The following is a 20,613-nucleotide window of genomic DNA, read 5'->3' on the forward strand; positions in this document are numbered from 1 at the left end:
CATCTATAAAGGCACTTTTCTGACAATGCTTCAGAGTAGAAATATGCATTAGTTCAGTGCTTAGATAAAGGAAAGAAAGGCTCTTCAAATTTCTGATTGAAAAAAAGTTTATAATTCCTGACTCAAATTTAGCTATGCGTATGTAGTTACATTATTGTCTTAAACAGTTTCAGTTCCAGTGTGGAAGGAAATGGTATGTGGAATGGTGCTGTATGTTGCTGGGTGTGGTTTTGGCTTGCTTAGTCAAGAGCCTGAGGGACAGAGTAGCATGGGAAATAAACTGTACCTGCGCACATACGGCTGCGCATCAGGGCTGGAAACATAGTTGTTCCGTAACAATGTATGCTCTGACTGCAGCTCTTTTGCAGATACAGAGCTTCATTCTCTTGTCAGTCCTGTAGTCTTCTAAAAACTGAGTTAATCTGGAAGGAATTATGATGGGTGGCTAATTGGTGGAGGCACAGGATTCTTTCATTAAATTAAAACAAACAAACAAGGCACAAGGTAGATTGACAGGATAAAGGAAAAAAAAAAATATCCGAACTTGAGTTCAGTTACAGTGTTATCCCACACTGGCGAGTCAATAACCGGTTATGACAGTGATGTACCTAGGGTCCCCTAAAGAAAAATGATGTGGCTTGTTTGTTGAACACATACCTGTCTCCCAGTCCTAGCAGGTGTTCTACCTCTTGGCTACGGGCTAATGAGGCCTGAAGCTGGCGTGGCAAGGATGGCATGGAATACAGCATTGGTGTGGCCATGCACAGGGGCAGCAGAAGCAGAATGCTCTGTCTGAAGGCCGAGTCCTGAGAAGACAAGGCTGGCTGTATGTGTCTCTCTTGGTAGTGGATCAAGTGTTTTTAATCTTACAGCGTCTTTGAAAGTTGTAAGCAAAACTGGTTTGATTTTGGGGGTTTTTTGTGTGGTTTTACTATGATTGATAGAAGGGTCAAATAGCAAGATAGTCTAAAGTGTCAAGGTAGTCCTGTAAAAATTGGGAATTCTGAAGGTAGCTGTTCTATTTTGTTGCACCCATACAACTAGGCAGCTATATATGTGTGTGTGTGTATATACCTATATATGATATATATAGGTATATAGATGCTACATATATTTTATTACACAGACTGATTGTTCCATGCTGTATTTCTAAGTTTAAGCAAAAGTTTAAAATGTTTGTCTTGCTACTGATTTGCTCACTGTTTTGTAAATCTTGTCTACCTTTATGAATGTTTTAATAGAGACCTTTTTTATGGTGTTACACTACTTAAGGCTAAGCGCATTTCCCAAAATTACAGGTATAGAAAGATTAAATTTGACAGTATGAAGCTAACCAATGTGTGTCCTCTGTCTAATCTGGAGACAAATCCATCACAAGTTTCTTTTACATAAATGCTGAATTTCTGTGTTTAAAATGAAGCTATGAAAATTATTTTGTTTCTGCCTTGATGGTAACTATTTAACTAAATTCTAGCTGATTGTTATATTTAGACATTGAAGTACGAAATGCCAATAAATGGAAATACTGCTTTAATAAATTGTAACAGAATTCAGGAAGTAAACAAAGTACATTCCTGATCACTTTTGCAGGTATTCTGGTTGTGTTCAGTACAATTTTGAAATTTCTAGCCCTTAATGCCAAGTTTTGTTGCCATCATAGCTGTGGTGTGGGTAGAAAAGCCAAACCAGAAATGAGCAGATCTAACTGTAAGCTACTTTGCATGTTGTCAATGCACTATAAATTGCAGCAGTCATTGACTCAGCGGAACAAGCTACATAATTCAGGTAAGAGACTTGTGTACTGCTCTATCTAGCCACAGATCTTTGCTGAATATCAATGTTGTTGTAAATCACTTCTACCAGCTATGCGGTAACAGTGCTTCTGTAGCTTTTTAAGGAATTGTGTTTAATATGAGCTCATATTTAATATGGTGTAAGAAAAATGGAACACTAACTTCTTCTAATATCATTCAGATGTCTTCAGGTATTATTCATCAGTCTTAAAATAGCACGTCTTGTTTCCTTGGATTTTGCTTTCATCTGAAGACTGGTGAGTCTAAAAGGAAAACAATTCTATCCACTTGTGTTTTGCACTTGGTGCAGGTAGTAAGGCAGCAGGTAACTGTTCTATGTGATGCTATCATGCAGCAGAAGTGTCAGTACTAAGCACCAAATACCGCACGGATCTCTTCTCGAGGGCTGTGTTGGTTTTGGTTTCTTGCTCTGTAGTGACGTTTTGCTGTAAAGTTGGGGTTTTTTGCTGTGTTAACATTTATTTATTTTTTCCTCAGATAATGCTTTTAAGTTGTCAGCAGCAGAAAGTTTTTAATCCAACCTGTGGAAGTAGAAAAGGGAAAGATGACTGTCTACTGTTTTCATTTTATGATGAGTGTATATATTCATGTCTGATTTTCTGCATGTATATCAATGTAAAATGGATGTGTGTTCATGCTTTCAGCCTACCTGCAGAAGTACCTGTTTAAGATGCATGTGACTTTCTTGTCTAACAGCCTGCTATAAATCAATTTTTAACTTAAGATTTCTGTTGTGAGGTCTACATCATTAGAAAAAGAGGCAACACTGAATACAGAGGCATTTTGATAGAGTATGTTGTGGGGATAGGTCCATACTGAGTAAAAATTCTCTTTGTGTTAAATGTCGCAGGTGTGAAGTCATTAGCAAATGTTAAAATATCCCCACAGCCTTGTGAAGGATTAAGAGGATCCGAGTTACGTTATGGAACCATGGTCAGAACATTTGAAGCTTTGCAAGGTTTATGCGAGTACGGAATCTAGATGTTTCTAGTAACCTAGTTTAATGTTCAGGTGTGTTTTCCATTTTAGAGGGTGTAATATAACTGAAGCGGTTTAGACAGCAATGTATAGGTGTAGAAGTGGATGGGTGAGTAAGAGCATTTTTTGATTGAGTCTGTTTAGGTAAGTATTGCTTGCAGTCGATGAGGATGGATCACAGTAATTCTTCAAGAAGTAACTATTTAAAGTTTATTTTTAAGTAGCTATTAGGTAACAGTCATTGCAGTTATGCTGATATTTAACTGTTTGAATAACGATATTGGGAAGGCACTATAAAGTAGCTTCCTGGGGAAAAAAAACCACCAATAAACAAACAAATTCCACAAACAAAAAACCTGCAAGATTATCTTTCTAATAAATATGGAAGTGTGATTTGAGTAGTTAAGCCTGCTGTAACGCTGCTCTGAAGAGAGGCTGTGTGGTTTTAGTGGGCCAGTCTGAGTGACAGGTTTCTAGCAGTGCACCAATGACTGTGTGCAGTCTCTTCTTAGTAAAATAATTTATAATTGTTACAATAGTTTAGGACACGCATTTTTTCCTTTAATGAATTAATTATTTCATAATCCTCTGTCAGTAGGATTGTATTTAGTATTTCATATCTGTGTTTGGTTTGAAGGTGAGTGCAGAAGGAGCATGAGGACCCAAAGAGATGTTAGATTTAGCAGAAATTAATCCTCTAAACTTTTTGTAAACCTTTTTATGTAGAACGGATGTAATACCTGACAGACATGAAATTAAGATCCATTCCCAGCACAGGTTTTCCATCCAATTCAGATAGTGTAGTGAATGAGACATCAAATTGAGAGAGAAAAAATAATTTGTCTATGAAGGCTTTTTGGTATGGATATGGAGTCTGTTACTGGAATTGTAGATTTAATTTTTTGGGGGAGGAGAAGGGGGTGGAGGGTATGCCTCGGATGTTGGCCTGCTTTGTTTATCATCTGACAGAGATGGAAGTTTTGGCAGATTTGGAGCAAGCTAGACCTGTGTGGTGTACGTAAAGGTAGATGCTCTTCATTTCTAAAGGTGAGGTGAGACTTGTTTCCTTTAGAGAGCTTTAGTGGCTTTATTTTCTTAAAATTTGTTGTGAATTATTTTCATCAGTGTTGCTGATTGACTTTCCTGTATTTTCAAATGGGACATCGTCTTTTCTGTGTGATGATCTTCCAACGCTGTTCTAAAATGTTACAAATGCATTAAAAGTCTCTTTGGAAAATGCCAGTAATGCCAGGTGTTGGTAAGGCCAGGTGAGTTTTTTCTGCTGTTCAGTATGAGTTGTTTAAACTGTTACCTAATTATGCGTTTCCAGGTTAAATGCAGAACCTGATGGATGGCAAAAGCTACTGTAACCTCATGGACAAGTTGTCCGTTTGCACTGAGGCTCAGCACATACAGCTGGCTCGGCCCTTTGGTGCTGACCCAGTGGTCACATTTCATGTGTACCCAGAGACGCCAAATCAGGTCACTTGCTCTGAAGATCTGTCGTTCCTGCCTTTCACATCTGAGCATCTCATCGCGGAGAACTTCTACAGTGAGCCCTGCACCTTGCCCTACCAAATGCTCCATTCCACTTACCGCAGAAGTGAGTACTCCTACGGGCCAGCTTTCATCCGAAAGAGGAATGAGAGGGAGAGACAGAGGGTTAAATGCGTCAATGAAGGCTATGCTAAGCTGAGGCATCACCTACCTAAGGAATACTTGGAGAAGCGGCTCAGCAAAGTAGAAACACTCCGTGCTGCGATAAAATACATTAGCTACCTACAGTCTGTTCTGTACAGTGATTCTGGGGCGGCAGAAAAAAATGTCATGGAGCCAAGCCAAGCACCTAAAGTGATTAACAAACAAAACCAGTTTTTGAAGACCATCTAAAATGTTCCAAACCAAGCAAAAGGTATCCTGCCTGGGAACCTAGTAGCCACTACGTTATTAATGACGTGCAGGTTCCTGGCACATCCTTGGAGCAGATCATAGTATGCGTCAGTCTCAGCCCACACAAGAGTTGTAGATTTGCAGATAGTAACTACGTTTAGAAACGAAAAAGGCAACTGGAGAAATCGCATCTGAATGGCCTAAGTTAGTTCATTCATGGAAACTAGAAAACACTTCTAAAATTGTCACCAAACCCAAAGTAATACCTGTTTGTGTGAAGTAACTGTATGTATCGTTGCAACCTGCATGCTTTAAAATAAAATCTTTCCACTGATGAGACTGAGAGATTCCTCTCATTTTCTGTAATGTTACTGGTTTTCTCTCACATGCACTTTCTTTAAAGATTTTTGGTCTAATTTCTGGTGTTTCTTTTAAAAGGTCTCAGTAAAGGTTCCCAGGAATGTTGTTAGATGCCAACATTTAACTTTGTTTAAAAGGGGAAGGTAAAAAGAGGAGAGTAGCAGCTCTCTGGAGCAGTTACTGAGCATAGGAAGTGCGTAACGTCTTGCTATTCCATCCTTTTCTTGTTAATGAATATTTTAATCCTATTAAAAATTGACTTAGCCTAATTTCTGTTGAAAATGGGATGATTTCTTCAGCTGTCAGTGCCCTTAAAAATTACTAGGATTGCTCATACAATACACAATATAAAGAGGGTTGGCAAGGTCTCAGCCTTCGGGGGGGGGGATGTGGAATAATCCTGCAACAAATTTTGGGGGATTTTCACTGGTAGTGGTTGAGGCCTGGGGTGGTCTTCCCTGACTTCCCAGTCTGCTCCTCTGCACTATTGATAGTTTCAGCTAAATGGTATAGAATAGATTTATGTGAAGAGAGTTTAGTTCATAACTGGCAAAGCATTCTTAATGCTTGCTGTATGTAAGGGAATTCTATTATTAACAATTCTGCTGACAGCGTGAGAACAGGTAGTCTGTGGGTGCAGTGCAACGTACAGAAAATGGCTGCAGACTTCTGAAGTGCTGTATCCTTGTCCCTAATTGCAGTTATCCCCTCTGTTACCTTGTTTTTATAGCAGTGAATTGGAAGAAACCTACAAAATGCAATTATTTCCCCCTCCACCCACCCACCCCACCCCCACCCCCCAAAAAAAGAAGGGGGGAAAAAAAAAAAAAGAAGAGTTAACAGCTGTTAAGGGAAAAAATGAAGATTAGGGATCACAGCAGAGCTGAACCGATTTCTGCATTGTATTTTGGCATGGTTTTGATACGTACTTTGCAAGAAGAGGGTAGAGTTAATGAATCCTTCCCATTGTGAAACGGGAAAGTTTGTGAAGCGATTTGATCGCAGTTTGTCTCGGCTTCAACCTTTCTTTCAGCATTTCAAGCTAGTTTATTGGTAATACCCTGTGGTGGTGGGTTGCTTTTTTTAAAATCTGAACTGTAGCTTTGTGTGGAGCTATTTTTTGCCCTGCAATAGTAGGCAGAAAGCTTAGAGGACTGCGTCCTCTTACATTCCCGTGTCTGCCCCTGCAGTCTCCCAGTGCAACACCGGCATCAACGGGGAGCTGAAAATGGAGCAGATGTGTGACAGGCAAATGGTCCTCCCTGTACTCACATTCCACTGGTTTTAACTGGGAAGGTCAGGGTGCCTGATCCTGGTAGGTAACAACTGTGGCAACCTCCGTAGCAACTAGGAAACACTGGCAGCAAATGGCTTCCTGCGTCAGGCAGGCAGAAAGGCGAGGGTTCTGCATCGGGACTAAATCCAAATTGACCAGATGTAGCATTATCAATAGCTGGTAAGTTTGAAAGGCTGCTGTGTCAAGTTACCCGGAAAAAAATCTGCTGGGATGTTGCACAATTGCCTTTGTCATCGCCCTGTTTTATACAGTAACAGGGGACCTGGCTTGCAGCAGTAACAGCACTGTATGGGTTTAAAATGTGCTTTAAAGTAGAATTCATAGTTGCATTTCTTTGCAAAGTATTACTGATTCCATGTTGTTTTGGTTTATAATAGGGGAGTTTGTGTACCTGTGAAACAAGGGTCTGTATTGTGTTGGTTTGCTGACTTAGACGTGTCCTGCAGCAGTTAAGTCACTCTTCTTGCCAGGTTTGGTGTGCTGGTTTTCTGAAATTGTGTATCTGCGAGTCCCTGTAACAAGGTCTCCCAGATCATATCTCTTGGGTAAGAGACATAACATTCAAACACAGGTGCTTGAATTGTATTTTGTGAAGTGAATTAGGCACTTAAAATGTATGTATTGTTGAATTTCCATGCAAGTTTTACCCATAGCATGCTGAACATTTCAAAGCAATATTTAAAAAAGAAAAAGAAATGGAAGTTTGTCTACTACATCTTGTCAGATCACCAGAGATAGCATTGCATCATCAGTCTTACCATGACAGCCTCTGAATAGGTAGCGCTTGTCAAATCTGAGCATCTCATTCTTTCTTATGGCAAGCCATAATCCTGCCATTATAGAATATGACAGGACAGCTGAAAGATTAAAATATTTCCTATTACTTCATCATTATAAGTAAGACTAGTAACAGGCAACTGTAACATCATGTTCAAAAACTGTCACGTTGACTCAGCCCGTCAGCTCCAGCTGTGGTTTCTGTCTCAGCTTGTAGAATGGGGAAGGTTTGGCAGGAACTGTGCAAGAGGGCTTGAAAGGAGAGAGCAGGTCTAAGAAAAGCGCTGGATATCACACAGGGTGACAAAAGTTGGAGTGAGGTGAAAGGTGTTGCTTTCCTGGGGATTCTCACAGCGTTTCTAGCTTTCTTGGGTGTTTCTGTCCCTCTGCCAGGTCAGGATTCGAGTGACTGAAGGTCATTGAAGTCAGTGATATGGGTTCATTTGACAAATGCCAGCCTGGATATTTTGAATTAATTCTTTTTAAGTAAAAATAAACAATTAAAGTTCCTTGGTTCTTGTGGTACACTGGAAAGCATTCACTTGTGTTGGAAAATGCCAGTAAATCATCTCTTTTCTGCCAACAGTGACTGAGTCCTGCAGGTAGCTGTGGTTGCAGGAATGGCTGGTTGGGAAGGGTTCCTGCCGAGGGGTCACCGATATTGCAGTGCCGTGCCAGCTCCAGACAAGTTCTCGTGCTCCAGCCTCGTACTGACTGCCAACCCCTGCTGCAGGAGCTCCTTTGTGGTGCATCCCGCCTGGATTGCTGAGCCCCTCAGCCCCCAGAGGTAAAATCAAGTTCTTGTTTGAATCTGTGACTTGTTCTTTTTGATGATATCTATGGGATAAAAGAGGCTGGTGTGTCAGATTAATAAATGAACAGCTTGAACATCATTTGAGCTTTCCCCTCCCCTGCACTGGCAGCTTTTTAGATGATACTAACTAAAGTGATTTGCTATCCTGGAGATTATGAAAAGCAAAGCTCCTGTCCAAGAAACATTCCTTTAATATTATTTGCATAAATAAAAGCATCTTGCGTTAGCAGCTGTCTTCTGTGAAATGTTTCTAATGCTTCGTGACAGGGGATTATTTTTCCTGTTTTGAACTCGAACCTGTCATCAACCAGAAGCTTCGTTGTTTACTTCTCTACTTTTCTGTTGTTCCCTGAATCCCCCAATGTAAACCATCAGCTACAGCGCTCTTCTGCACACCTGCGCTGTGCTCTGTGCTGGCGATGGATCCTATGGCTTGCCAGGTAAACAGCAAAGGGGCTGGTTTTTCTGCCCAGGTAAACAGTGCAGATAATGCTGGCCCAGGATTCCAGCATGCTGCTGGCTCACTCCCTCTAAACCCCAAACAAAAGAAATCTAGGTAAAAACAGGCATTGATTTTTAAATTTATTTTTAACACCACCACCGCCACCCCCAAGAGCAAGGAATTGTCCCAGCACAAGCAAATTTTCCGTTTCTTCCCACATGCTTTGGTCTGTGGGAGTGCTACAAAATGAGGTAGAGTGATCCATTTCTTAAATCTTACAAGATTTTTTTTTCCCCCCTGACCTACAGAAGCTGTTTCTCCCAGTGCTGACCCATTTTCTCTTCAAGGTGCCGGTGGACTAGCCACTGCCTTCCCTCCCTTGGCCCAGCGTGGAAGAGGCTGAGTGCATCATGGAGACCTGTGGGCTTAGACAGCAACACCCCTGTGCTGGCGAGAGGGGAACAAGATGGATTTTACTACCACGGTACAGTAAAAGAGGAGCTAGAGGTGAGTGACAGTTGCTGTGCAGCGGTCGTGGGTATGTGCAGGAGGGTGTCTGCCCCCCCCCAGCAGCCCACACGCACCACCTGAGCTTAGTTAGCCGTTCTCATTTTGGCTGGTGCATGAGTTAGAGAAGAGATTGCCCGGACAGCTCATGGTTATGTCGATTCATAAAGCTGCCGCGTGTGGCACAGCCCCAGGCACCAGCAACGGGATGATCAGATCCTTGCTCTGCCCAGCCTCCTTCACTGAGCCCCTTTCTAGGAGTGAGTACGTGTGTTCCGGGGATCCTCACCTCATGCGGAGGACGGATGCTCCCCACGCTCCCAGTCCCTGGTGGGAGCCGTGGTGCTGTGCATCCCACGAGAGCAGCCCCTCTGCTTCTGCTGGTGCTGGGTGCTGAGCTGGGCTCGGGCGGCGCGAATGCTGCTGTGGGCAGCGTGCCAGCTGCTGTTGTGTGTGGACACATCACCTTCAGCGGCACGGGAGAATGTTATGTACACACTGCCAGCTTGAGTCGGCTACGGACCGACAGCTCGGCGTCTTTTCAGAAATGTTAGTGAAAGCTTTAATTTAGTAGTTTGTTAGCACTTCAAACCTCACAGAAAGAAGGGCCTGTTCTTTCTCAAGCACAGGGAAGTACCTCGCTTCATTGTTGATGGAGAGCCTCTTGACAGGCCTTAATTTAAAAGAAAATAAAAATTCCCAACAGCCCCTCCGAGAAGCAGCGTGAATGTTGTCTGCAGGGAGGAAGGACTTGGGCACGACTGAACCGCAGGTCTGAGCGGCTGCGGTGTCCCTGGTTCCCTGGTGCATGCAGCGTGGTTTGGGAAAGCCAGTTGTGCTCCATCTATAGCTTTTTCTCTTGGGGGAAGAAAATCCAGGTCCTGATGGCAGTGAAATCTGTACGTATGCTTCACTCAGTCTGCTTTCTGGTGAGCGTCACGGATGTTTTTCTGGCTGTCTCAATGCCAGACTGACCCCACACACTGCTTGGTAACTGTTCAGGCTTGTTTCGACCCAGCCACGTAGCCCCAGGGTGGCCTCCTGGTGAAGGTTACGTGACCTGACACATCATGGACAGCTTTTCAGAGGAGCCGTTTTGTTTCTGGTAACAGAGTGAAAGAGGCATGTTCCTGGTAGAGTTTGCCAAACCGCTTGTGTCACGTGGAAGGCATCCAGTGTGTGTGCAAAAAACAGCTAAGGATGACATCCTGGAATACGTGAACGGGATGAAGCACTCCTTACTCCCTGGAGACAAAGTGCTGGCACCCTGGGAGCCAAACATGGCCAGGTACGGCCCAGGAACCGTCCTCACAGGCATTGAGACACGGGACCCCTTACGAGGTAAGAAAGATGCTGCTGCCCTCTTCTACGTCGCTTTTCTCTGGAATGTGGGTGAGACTGTTGGGATAAGCTATGGCCGCAGTGTTACTGCCAGAGAAACACCCCTGCCCAGGGTACAGCGTAGTGCTCCTTAAAGCTTGCAGGAGCTGGTGGGACATGCTGGTGGATATCTGTGTGTAACCTCCCCTGTCTGACCCTAAGGAACTTGTGTCCTATAAAAATGTCATTGTCCATGTCCATCCTGTTTCCCACCTGCTTGGACAAGGCTGTGTCTGCTGTGTGAAGGACAGTGGCCTTTTCCTGAGGGATACAAGTGAGACAGCTCTCAGGAAGCCCCATCCATGCTCGAATGCTCACAGTTGCACCGAATGGTACATCGGGGGGGGTGACTGTATCACCCAGACGTAGGAGATTTCAACAGCTCATTCATTTTTCCCATGTCTGACGGCGAGGCTCCGCTGACTTGCCAAAATACTATTTTCAGATCATTGCTGCTAACTTTGGCAGTAACACTGTAAGTTGCTCAGTCAATCTTTTTTTGTTCATCTGATGACAGACTGGGAGGAAAGGTGCTGCCGGGCCCGTTGTCCCGCTGCCGCTGCCCTAGCTGCCCGCTCCTCCCTCCCTGCCGTTATATTGGGGGGTTACGGAGAGGGGTGAGGGCTGAGCCTGCCACTTCACAGGCACAGAAAGTGCATAAAGCTGCGAAGCCTGGTCCGTGTGCGCGCTGCCCGGCAGGCCAGCCGCTTACGGCTGTGTGTACCTTTTCCCTCGACAGCCTCCGAAGATGAAGAAATTATGGTCCAGTTCTGGAATGAGAAGAAAGTGAAACTCCCGCGAGGTGTGGCTCTGTGGATCCCTCCTGGCCTGTGGGAGAGGATTGTAGAGATGATCCATATGCCCCTCACCAGCAGGATGAAGCCCAGAGAAAGCCCAGACACTAACAGCTGTGTTTACTCCTGCAGTCCTAAACCAGCCCTGATTCCAGTTAGTGCTATACACAGCCTTGCTGGGCACTGCTTGCTCTGCTCACCCTGCTGGCCACGCTTCCACTGTCGCTGTGATGGTGGATGCTGTTCATCAGCATACGTCAGGTGTATCTGCTGCTGCCATCCCCGCATTGATGCCTGGTGGCCTCTTCCATCCAGGTCTCTGGTCTTTCAGAGCAAAGCTGAAGAGGCAGGGTCCAGCAGTGGTTCCTCTCCATGCCTTCTAGAACTGAAAGGCCCAAAGCAAGAAGCAGCAGCAGCTGTGACAGCATCTTCCTCCTCTTCTGATCCGGTGGAGGCCCCGGAGCCATTCCCCACCAAGAGTACCGTGGTGGATAATGCTGTTGACACTGGCTCCAGCTGTCTTGAGAAGCCTAAGCTAAAGGATTCTGCAAGACCTGAGTGGAAATGCTGGAAAAGAAGCCAACACAAGTCCCGTCCCAGTAATTCAGGTACCTTTTAACACCCCCACAGGGAAGCAGCAGCCAGAGGGGAAAAAACCAAATGTGTTCTGGGCCCCCCTTCATCTGGGCAGTCACTTCACCTGTAGTTTATTGGCATAAATACTATAAATTTGCCTATCAGCCTCTGATACAATACTTCCCTCCCCCTGATGTTTCTGCTGCCTCATCTTGCACGCTAGCTCTTTTGGCAGCTCATCCAATGGAAAACTGCCAGAACAATGAATTTCATTTGGAAGCATAGATACCCCTCTCTGAGTTTGTTCCCCATCATCTTTCCATGGTTTTTATGATGCTAACATCTTAATTAACATTCATAGCTAGTTCATGCAGAATATAACCTGAAAGGCTCAAAGTGTATTTTCCTTTCTTCTGAAATGAATGTTTCTCCATTTCAGTTCTGGTTTCACTCTTCGATACTATTTTACCCATCCCCAGGACTGGGCAGACTCAGCAGCACACATACAAAGGGCAAGCTGGAATCCAAAGCCATCTCTGCTGGGGATGTGTCCCGTGTTGCCTCGACTAATCAGAATGAAATGTTTGAAACCATCCAGCAGTCTCCCAGAGGGCAACTCACAATGAAAGAAATCTTAAGAGACCGAGATTTCAAGCTGTCATTGGGGGTAAGGTAATCTGTATTAATACTGTATTTACGTAAGCTTACAGTTTTGTTTGAATGGAAGAAATATTCTTGTTAATGGTCTGGAAGTTGGCTAAAAAAATACACGGTTTCTAACTTAAGTTCTTGCTAAGGCCGTCCACCAGTTTTGATGGGCAGGAAAATTCTCCGTTAATTAAAACAAAACAAAAATCCCCCAAACCCTAAGGAACTGCTGAAGCTACGTGGTAAAATGGAAAAGGTTATGCCAGTAACCGTGTGAGCATTCAATAATGCAAGTTTCAATTCAAAAACCTGCTGAATGCCCATTGACATCAACCCATTGAAGCCCTATGGAAGTAGGGACCTACATGGGTGGCCCTGGAAATGGACAGATGTGACTGTCAGCTGCATTAACAGACAATAAAAGATTCGGTCTGGAAAGGTGCTGGGCTCTGCCAGTCTGACAGTCATGACCTAAACGACAGAAGCAGATTTGTTAGTAAACGGTCGTTACTGAATATCTTCTCTTAGTCCTTCACAAGACGCAAGCAGTTTCAGCAGCAGATCCCTACCCTGAAGCTGTGTCACAGCCGGGAACAAGGACAACACCCTGAATGTCAGGCCTGGTTTCTGTTGGCCATGGTCCCCTCCTGCTTTACAAAAACTTGGCCGGGGGTGTGTGCGGGAATCGGAACATGAATGCCAACAAAGCAAGCACAGGAAAGTGGAAGAAAAAAGCTTGCAGGAGGAAGGGGAAGGAGAATGGCAGAATGAACATAAACACTGCTCTACACTAGAGCATCAGGGGGACAATTAATAAATTGTATATCAGAAATCAAACATTAGCTCCTCTGTACCTTTCTGCTCTTGCTGCTGTGAGCTGACTGCAGAGTAAGACTTTGAACATGCTAAACTTGTGTGGTTTTCTTTAAGCAAAGATTAATCTGTTCATTATGTGTCTGAGCAAACAGAGAATATACTGGAATATACCTTGCATTCTCACTATATCCATTAATTTTAAGCAAATGCCTACCAGCTTATTAACTGTATCGTTCCTATCATAATCACAATCACACATCTTTAATAGTTTTCCTAGGAATTTTTAGGCCAGCATGGAGCCCCAGGCAGATATGCTCTATGTTAGCAAGTGTCACAGCTGTGCACTGAAGTGACATGCTTTGCCTTTTGGTAAAACTGAAAAGCAACCACAGTGGTTTCATTGCAGCCCCAATCTGGGCAGCATGAATCACAGCAGTGGACGCAATGTGGTAATACCGAGTATAATGACATACTTTTATTCTGTAAAATAGCCCTTGTTTTTTTGTAAATGCAGAAGATACGTTGCTACTCCTTGAGACAGCTGAAGCAGTTTTATCACACAATACAGACTGCATCATAAGTAACTTGCAACAAACAAGTGAAGTTAGAGAGCAGGCTTCCCAGAGGCGCTTTCTGTGGGGCTCACGTCCTCCCACTGTCATCAGCAAAAATCCTCCGAACTTCTAAAGGAGCAAAGTGTTTGATCAAAGCCTAACAGCTTCTGAAAACCCTTTGGTCTTGTACGCTTCCGTGTTTCAGCAGTAAACTTTGTACTAGCACAGAAATGATACCATTATTAAAGCTATGTGAGGTAGAGGTACCTATCTTACCGACAGGAAAGCAGCAGTTACAAAGACACTGATGCTTTTTTAAGACTAGACTTCCAAGGGATTTGTTTTCTGTCCTCAAGGAAAGTTTTGCAGCATCAGAAAAACAAAGATACAGAACAGCAAGAAAGAAAACAGAGACAGATGATAAACGTAAAGTGACTTGCATAGCAGATGACAAACTTGATGATACAGACCATGTCAGAAGAGGACAGACAGAAAAAAAGAGTGAAGAGCTCACTTGTAACAAAGCAAAAGAGACATGATCAACCAGAATTCAAGAACTGTACAACTGATGAAGTTCAGGAGCTGAAACTTAAGGTAAACTGCTTATACTATTCCAGTGTTAGATTTATTAAGCAAACCAAGTTCCGATTTAGATACTATCTCTGTAGAATATCTTTATGGATAACTATATGATTTTAATAACTGAGAAACTCTTTATTTCCACCCACACTGAATTTCAGCATCCCCATTCTTTACTCCGAGTTGTTATATTAAATTCCTAATTATTTGGACTTGACTTTACAATTCTGGAACAATCAGGTAAACTAGTATGAGCACTAAAAGCCTGAACGGAAGCACAGCAAGGGTCCAATAAACCTCCAGTTTATCTACAGTTCTCTCCCGTCAGCCAGAGAAATTCAGCGTAGCGATTTCTTTTTGTAGAAAGCCAGAAGGTATGTAGACACAATATAAGCTGACAGCTGAAAATATTTTTTTTCAGGATTAAAGCAGAAGATAAAGTAGCCAGAGGGTAAAGGACCTGCTACTGTAGATATAAACAACAAAACGCTTAGAGATCCAGCATTCAAGTCACTGAATTATATAGTCCCATGAAAAATAACCAAAACCTTAATGCCATCAGCTACAAAAAAATTAGATAGATATATATAGGTCACATCACTAATTCTAACTGTAGAATCTGATCCTGTGAGAGTTAAGCATCCAGCCAGTCTCGTTAGTGGGACTACTCATGTTTAAAGCTTAAGAATTTGGCTGTAAGCTGCCACATGCAGTTGCTCTGAAAAGCAGTACTTTTTCCCTGGAGGAAACAGGAGACAATTCAGGGTACCCTACTGCCTACTGGAAACGGCAGCTAACTGGTGGTTTAGCCTAGGTAAGAGCCTGCAAAGAGACAGGACCTGAAGTGTCAATAGCTTATGTGCCTGTACTGAACATCTGGCACAGACTCAAGCACCTTTGCAGTTGTGGTCCTAGACAGCCAAATTTCATTTGGATTTTATTTATCAGAATAATAAAAGGCATTGATAGGAAAGATGCATTGAATCAGCTGCTCTACAATCAGTGTCAGCCCACAGAAGCTAACGTTACATCCGTATTCATACCGCATGGATCATACTCTCCTCTGGTCAAGAAATGTGACATGGACATTTTGTCTGAGGATAATATAAAAAAGCTGTCATCACAAAGACTGAATTATGTATTTTATTCCACTGATTGTACCTTTAGTTGTTTAAAGCATAAGAACCTGGAATTACACAGTCACATAACTGGATTTAAGGCACACAATGTACAAATATTTATAAAAATCAGTGTACAAAGTGGGCTGCATACAGTTGCATTAAGTAGAAAACAAATATACAGGCCATAAAAATGGAGTCCCAAAGTGGAGGATACGATTAAAGTGCTACCAATAAAAAGATATACATAGTTCATTACATGCATTAAAACAGCCTTGTGTTTTATTCCTGTGATTGAAACAGCAAACATCATAGAACAAAAGTTAAATCAATGCTTTGTCCTGCATTGACATCCACCACGTGGGTTTGCTGCACCATGTCCTCTGAGGTCGCTGTGACAGAATAGGTGCCAGGAGAAACTTCAATGTAGATGTCTTCAGAAGCTTGTCTGCTCTTTGGTGGTGGTAATGAGGGGAAATAAATTTTATTACTGTTTAGTTACATTAAATTTCCCACAAAAAAAAAAATGAATTTGGGTAGAAAAATTACATTTCAGGCTGCTATATAAACATACTAAGATTTTTCAAAATATACAAGCAGCATAGACAAAACTGTAAAATGTTTCTGTCAATACAAAAATTAGCAAGTGCCATAAAGTATTTTGTCTAGCATGTCAATCAATGTAATTAATCAGCATGCTGTAATCTTTGCCTCACGAAACTGAAATTTACCAACCTAAATGGTTTTGAAGGTACACCTGGAAAGCAACCGTAGGACAAGGCTGCTCCCACCAATTTGTACTGCGGTACAGATTCCACGTTTCTCATCTTTTGTGGCTTAGAAGTTCCTGAAATTGATTTGGTGAGGTGTTAAGCTTTGAAAAACAAAGTTTTCTTCTGCTTGAGGAACAGGAGTTTTCAGACAGACTGTATGAGGGCCAAGCATAACTGGCTAAGCAACTGCTGTGTGCCTTGCTGCATGCCTTTCCTCAGCACAGGGAGTGTGGCAGGAGCGCAAACGAGGCGAGACTGGAGAACTGGTGGATTACTCTTGCTGGTGCAATTCATAAGAGCCTGAAGATTAATCACAGTGCCTGACATTCTCTACCAGTTCAAAATGTAGAGTAGACTCTTCACTGGTTATGTGTCAGAATGCCACAATCTGGTTTATAGTTAACTGTGCAAGTCTCTGTATGCCCGTTCTGCTGCCCAGCTTATACATACATTAGGATTGTGAATGCACCACTGGGTAATCTTCTGTGCCATCACAAGGTCTCCACACCTGATCACAGATTTTAACTGGCTTGATGCAAAATGATAAAGAAATGCTATACCTCGATTTAAAAACAAAGTATTCTATAAACTTACATGTCGCTGGCAAGTTCGAGCTTGACTGGGTGCTACAGAGGCTTCAGGACCCTGGAAAGAAAAAGATCGTTTTCTAATGATACAACACAAAAGGCACACTCAGCCCCTGAGAGGGGATGCTTTACATCCATGAAACCTTCCCCTCCGCGAAAGGACTGAAATGGCACTGGTAGTGCCACCAGAAGTCACTCTGCCTCCCTGCACCTCTCCCCCCCGAACAGAAGGCTCAAATCAGTCCACGTGTTCATGTGCCCATGATGTCAAACCACGTACATAAGTGTAAGCAAGTGTCACAAACACTAGATGGATAACAATTGTCCCATGGCAAGGGATGGAATAACCTATAATCAAAACCACCTACTCACCTCTTCTTCGGAGGACTCCAGCTCTCTCTCCCCTGCTTGCCTGCCATGGTATCTGCAGATGTGTTTGATTTCATGCTCTTTGCATCTACAGGCTGCCATGAAGCTATAGTATTTCTGGACAACAACAGAAAGAGCATTTTATGTGAAGAAGCATCAAAGCCATGCTTACAACTACCGCAGATTTACAATTAAAAGTGGTACTGTGCAGCTACTGACCTTCTGTATTAACTGGCTGTTTTGTTCTCATTTGAGGATGAAAACAACGCGTGAATGTCCACATGACACCTGCCTTCAGGTACAAAACTGTCAGCCCTGATTTTAGATGCCTGTCTCCTGACACAATACATAGGGACTCTCTGACACCTCAGAAGTGAATTCATGAAAATATCAGAAGGAATACTCTGGAAAAATCCACCTGATCAGGGTCTTCAAGAAAAGCTCTGGTGGAAGAAGGCATAATTTACAGGTCCTTACTAGGACATATATGCAAGCTAGGTGCTTTTCAACCAGTGAAGACTGGTTTTGCAGGGCACGTGCTGGAGCAGTGCTCTAAAAGCAGAACACGTTAATACTGAAAAATGAGCTGCTAAAGAAGCTAAAGTGTCTTCAAGGCTGGTACTGCTAGCACAGTGGTTTTGAGGATTGTATTTAAGTCCACAGCAGCCCTTTCCTGGATCCACAGTAAAGGTACTTGGATCTTCCCCACTGCAAATGAAAATATTTGAGTGCAGCTCTGCTGCCATCTGTTGTCACCAGAGAACTCCTCCCAGGGTTATCGTTTCCATCACAGGGACCAAAAAGTTCCAAAATACGTTTTATTTCACTTCTAGTTTTCTCATCTCTTCACTGTCAAGACTAAACTTAAAAAAAACTAAGACCAATAGCAATTCTTATTTCCAAATCTACTACTGTGCTTTATTCCTTGAGGTTATGCACACATCAACAGTTTGGTTGGTTGTTTGGTTTACTGTGGAGCTATGTCCCAAGATACATCAAATACTCTCACCTACTGCATAACAGAGCGTCTCTGTATCACAGCAGGTGAGCTAGATTCCTTTACGTGATGTCTCAAGGAAATTAAAACTTTTGATAAGAAATGTGCATGAACTTTGGTCCCTTAGTACTCTAAGCAACTCATATCACCATTTTAATTGTTTGCATTCAAGTGCCTCAATGTTTATTTGGATTTTTATGTGCATTTAGTAAACTTTATCCAAGAACTTGTGGGTCTGAGCATTTAGTAAACTTTATCCAAGAACTTGTGGGTCTGAGAATTTCCCCCTCCCCCCTCTTTTTATGAGTCGTCTTCTCTACAGAAGATGACTGAAACAATACTGTTGGGGCTGATGCATAAACATGGAAGTCATCCACTGCTTGTTCCAACTCTTAACACTCCTAACAGGGCACAGGATGAATCTCAATAAACTATTACATTTTTGTTTTACATAAGGTGAAACTGTATTCTGCTTGAGTCTTTTTAGGATTAACTGATCACTGTGTATGTAGTGCTTTGAAATGATAAAGGGATTTCTTAGGAGCTAATCATCTGGTTTGTGTTGAACAACTATTTAATCTAACTGAAGACTTAGCCTCTGTTATTAACTCTGCAGACAATGAGCTCTGTGCTGCATTACGGTCACAGATCCCTAAGGGCATAGATTATGTACACTGTGATGGAGTTTTCAGAGACTTTAATGCAGTAGTCTGGCTGCAGGGCTGCATTCACAAGGACGAGCTGGCAGAGAAGGGCTCATGGTCCATCTACCCAGAAGAGTGATGACACTTAGCAGCCAGAGGCAACGCAAAAACAGTGGGGCTGTGCATCTGTATACCATACCTCTTGGTTTGTACTTACCACAAATAAAGATACAGCGCTGCTCAGACCTGAGCCCACACTCCTTATCCAGTAGCAACATCCCCAATCTAGCTTGCTTAAATGATGCTGAGGAGGTCAGCTAAACTCAAGAGTGAACATGTGGCACAAAGCAGTCTCTTTGCTCGAGATTCAAACTCCCCCATACTTCTACCGCCCAGAACACACCGAGTCTATCAGCCAGCACACGTGCTTGGTGTCGGCATGATGGAAACAAAGGGCCACGCTGTCCTAAAGCCGCTCGCTCCATGGCAGAGGTGGAAACAGTTGTTAGCTTGCAGCACTGGAAACAACTCTGTCCACAGTGACTGGTGACAAGCCTGCAGTGGCTGGCACAACGTAATTTGTGATGTCATGACATTTCTGTATCTCTAACCATACTGCCTTTCCACCAAGAGGTGGAGAAAGCCTCTGCTCAAGTCTGTACCAGTCTATTGATGTTATCTATGGAAAATACTGACAGAGGCGTGTACTGGCTGAGGTGGTACCAGGATAATGCTGGTGAATCCCACCAGGCAACCTACCACACGACGGCAAATGCCCCAGATCTCTTAACCGAGGCCGGCACAGCAGGCTCACTGGCTCAGCTCTCGCCAAGCAAGGCGCAAACCCGCAGCCTGACTGCGGTTTGGCAGGGGCAGTGCCCGCATCCCCGCTGCGGGGCACAGCCTCACCTCGCACTCCCTCGTGGCTTGATTCATCAGGTTCACGATGGAAGCGAACGCCGCGCTGAGCCGCTCCGAATCTTCCTCCTGCAACGCAAGGCACCGTCCGTAACGCACCGCCCTGCTCGGGGCAGCGCGCCCCGGGCGGCCGGCACCAGGGGCTGCCCCCGAGCCCGCCGCGCTGCGGGGCTCAGCGCCCCCGCGCCGGCCGCCGGGACCCGGGCGGCTGCGGGACGGCGCGCGGCCCCGGCAGGGGGCGGGCATCGCGGGTGACCCCGCTCGCACCGTCCCGAGCGCCGGGCACGGCCCAGGCCGGCCCGCAGGCGCACTAGGCCGCTGCGGGACACGGGCCGTCCCGCAGCCGCCCGGGCCCGCTCGGTGCGGCAGCGCCGCTTCACTGCCGCGTCCCGGCCGCCGCCCGCGGCACGGACCGGGGCCGGGCCCGGGAGCCGTCCCGCCGGCACCGACCGGGCCCGAGGCCGGGATCCATCCCGCCGGCACCGCCGCACTGACCGGGCCCGAGGCCGGGATCCATCCCGCCGGCCCCTCCGCACTGACCGGGCCCGAGGCCGGGAGCCGTCCCGCCGGCCGCCGCCGCCTCCGCCGCGCCCGCTCCAGCACGTCGCGCGCCAGCCCGGCCGTCCGCCCCGCGCGCGCCCCCTCCATCGCGCCGCCGCCGCGCGCCGCCCCGATGCGCACGCGCCGCCGCCCCGGTCCCGCCCACACCCCGGCCCCGCTGCCGTTAGGGGGCGCCACCGCTCCGCCGGTGCCGCACCGCCCCGGTGCGCCCCGCTTCGCCCCGCCCCTCGGGGCGTGAGTACCGCCCCCGTCCCGCCCCACAGCAGAGCCCGGTGCCGCGCTGAGGCGGGGGCTGCGCGCCCCTCACGCTGCTAGCCCCTGGGGCGGGCCCGGCCCTGAGGTAAAGCCGCCGCCCCGGGCGGGGGAGGGTCCGCACAGGCTCTCGCCGAGCTTTCCGGGGCGGCGCTGCTCTAGGTGGCG

At 45.1% G+C, this 20,613-nt stretch overlaps 3 protein-coding genes across 4 annotated transcripts; 2 read left to right on the forward strand and 1 right to left on the reverse strand.

Moving 5' to 3' along the window:
• The first annotated feature begins 80 nt into the window (after nucleotides 1-80).
• Nucleotides 81-5,021, forward strand: ASCL3 (achaete-scute family bHLH transcription factor 3). The gene is made up of 2 exons (XM_056354308.1): nucleotides 81-2,050; nucleotides 4,123-5,021. Exon 2 carries the CDS (start codon nucleotides 4,128-4,130, stop codon nucleotides 4,680-4,682), a length of 555 nt encoding a protein of 184 aa, XP_056210283.1. The 5' UTR covers nucleotides 81-2,050; nucleotides 4,123-4,127; the 3' UTR covers nucleotides 4,683-5,021.
• Nucleotides 5,022-5,865: 844 nt separating this feature from the next.
• Nucleotides 5,866-17,436, forward strand: C10H11orf16 (chromosome 10 C11orf16 homolog). 2 transcript variants are annotated; one of them, XM_056354562.1, is made up of 7 exons: nucleotides 5,866-7,903; nucleotides 8,720-8,879; nucleotides 9,992-10,220; nucleotides 10,999-11,661; nucleotides 12,109-12,296; nucleotides 14,004-14,241; nucleotides 17,329-17,436. In XM_056354562.1, exons 1-6 carry the CDS (start codon nucleotides 7,737-7,739, stop codon nucleotides 14,184-14,186), a joined length of 1,590 nt encoding a protein of 529 aa, XP_056210537.1. In that variant the 5' UTR covers nucleotides 5,866-7,736; the 3' UTR covers nucleotides 14,187-14,241; nucleotides 17,329-17,436. The 2 variants fall into 2 exon arrangements, with proteins under 2 accessions (XP_056210537.1, XP_056210536.1); XM_056354561.1 differs by lacking the exon at nucleotides 17,329-17,436 and adding an exon at nucleotides 14,648-15,208.
• Nucleotides 15,356-20,313, reverse strand: AKIP1 (A-kinase interacting protein 1). The gene is made up of 5 exons (XM_056354563.1): nucleotides 20,173-20,313; nucleotides 19,624-19,701; nucleotides 17,077-17,190; nucleotides 16,712-16,762; nucleotides 15,356-15,797 (listed from the first exon to the last, which is right to left on the reverse strand). Exons 1-5 carry the CDS (start codon nucleotides 20,278-20,280, stop codon nucleotides 15,654-15,656), a joined length of 495 nt encoding a protein of 164 aa, XP_056210538.1. The 5' UTR covers nucleotides 20,281-20,313; the 3' UTR covers nucleotides 15,356-15,653.
• Nucleotides 20,314-20,613: the final 300 nt, after the last annotated feature.

This window comes from Falco biarmicus, chromosome 10 (assembly GCF_023638135.1).
Source record: "Falco biarmicus isolate bFalBia1 chromosome 10, bFalBia1.pri, whole genome shotgun sequence".
In the NCBI taxonomy this organism is placed as follows: domain Eukaryota; kingdom Metazoa; phylum Chordata; class Aves; order Falconiformes; family Falconidae; genus Falco; species Falco biarmicus.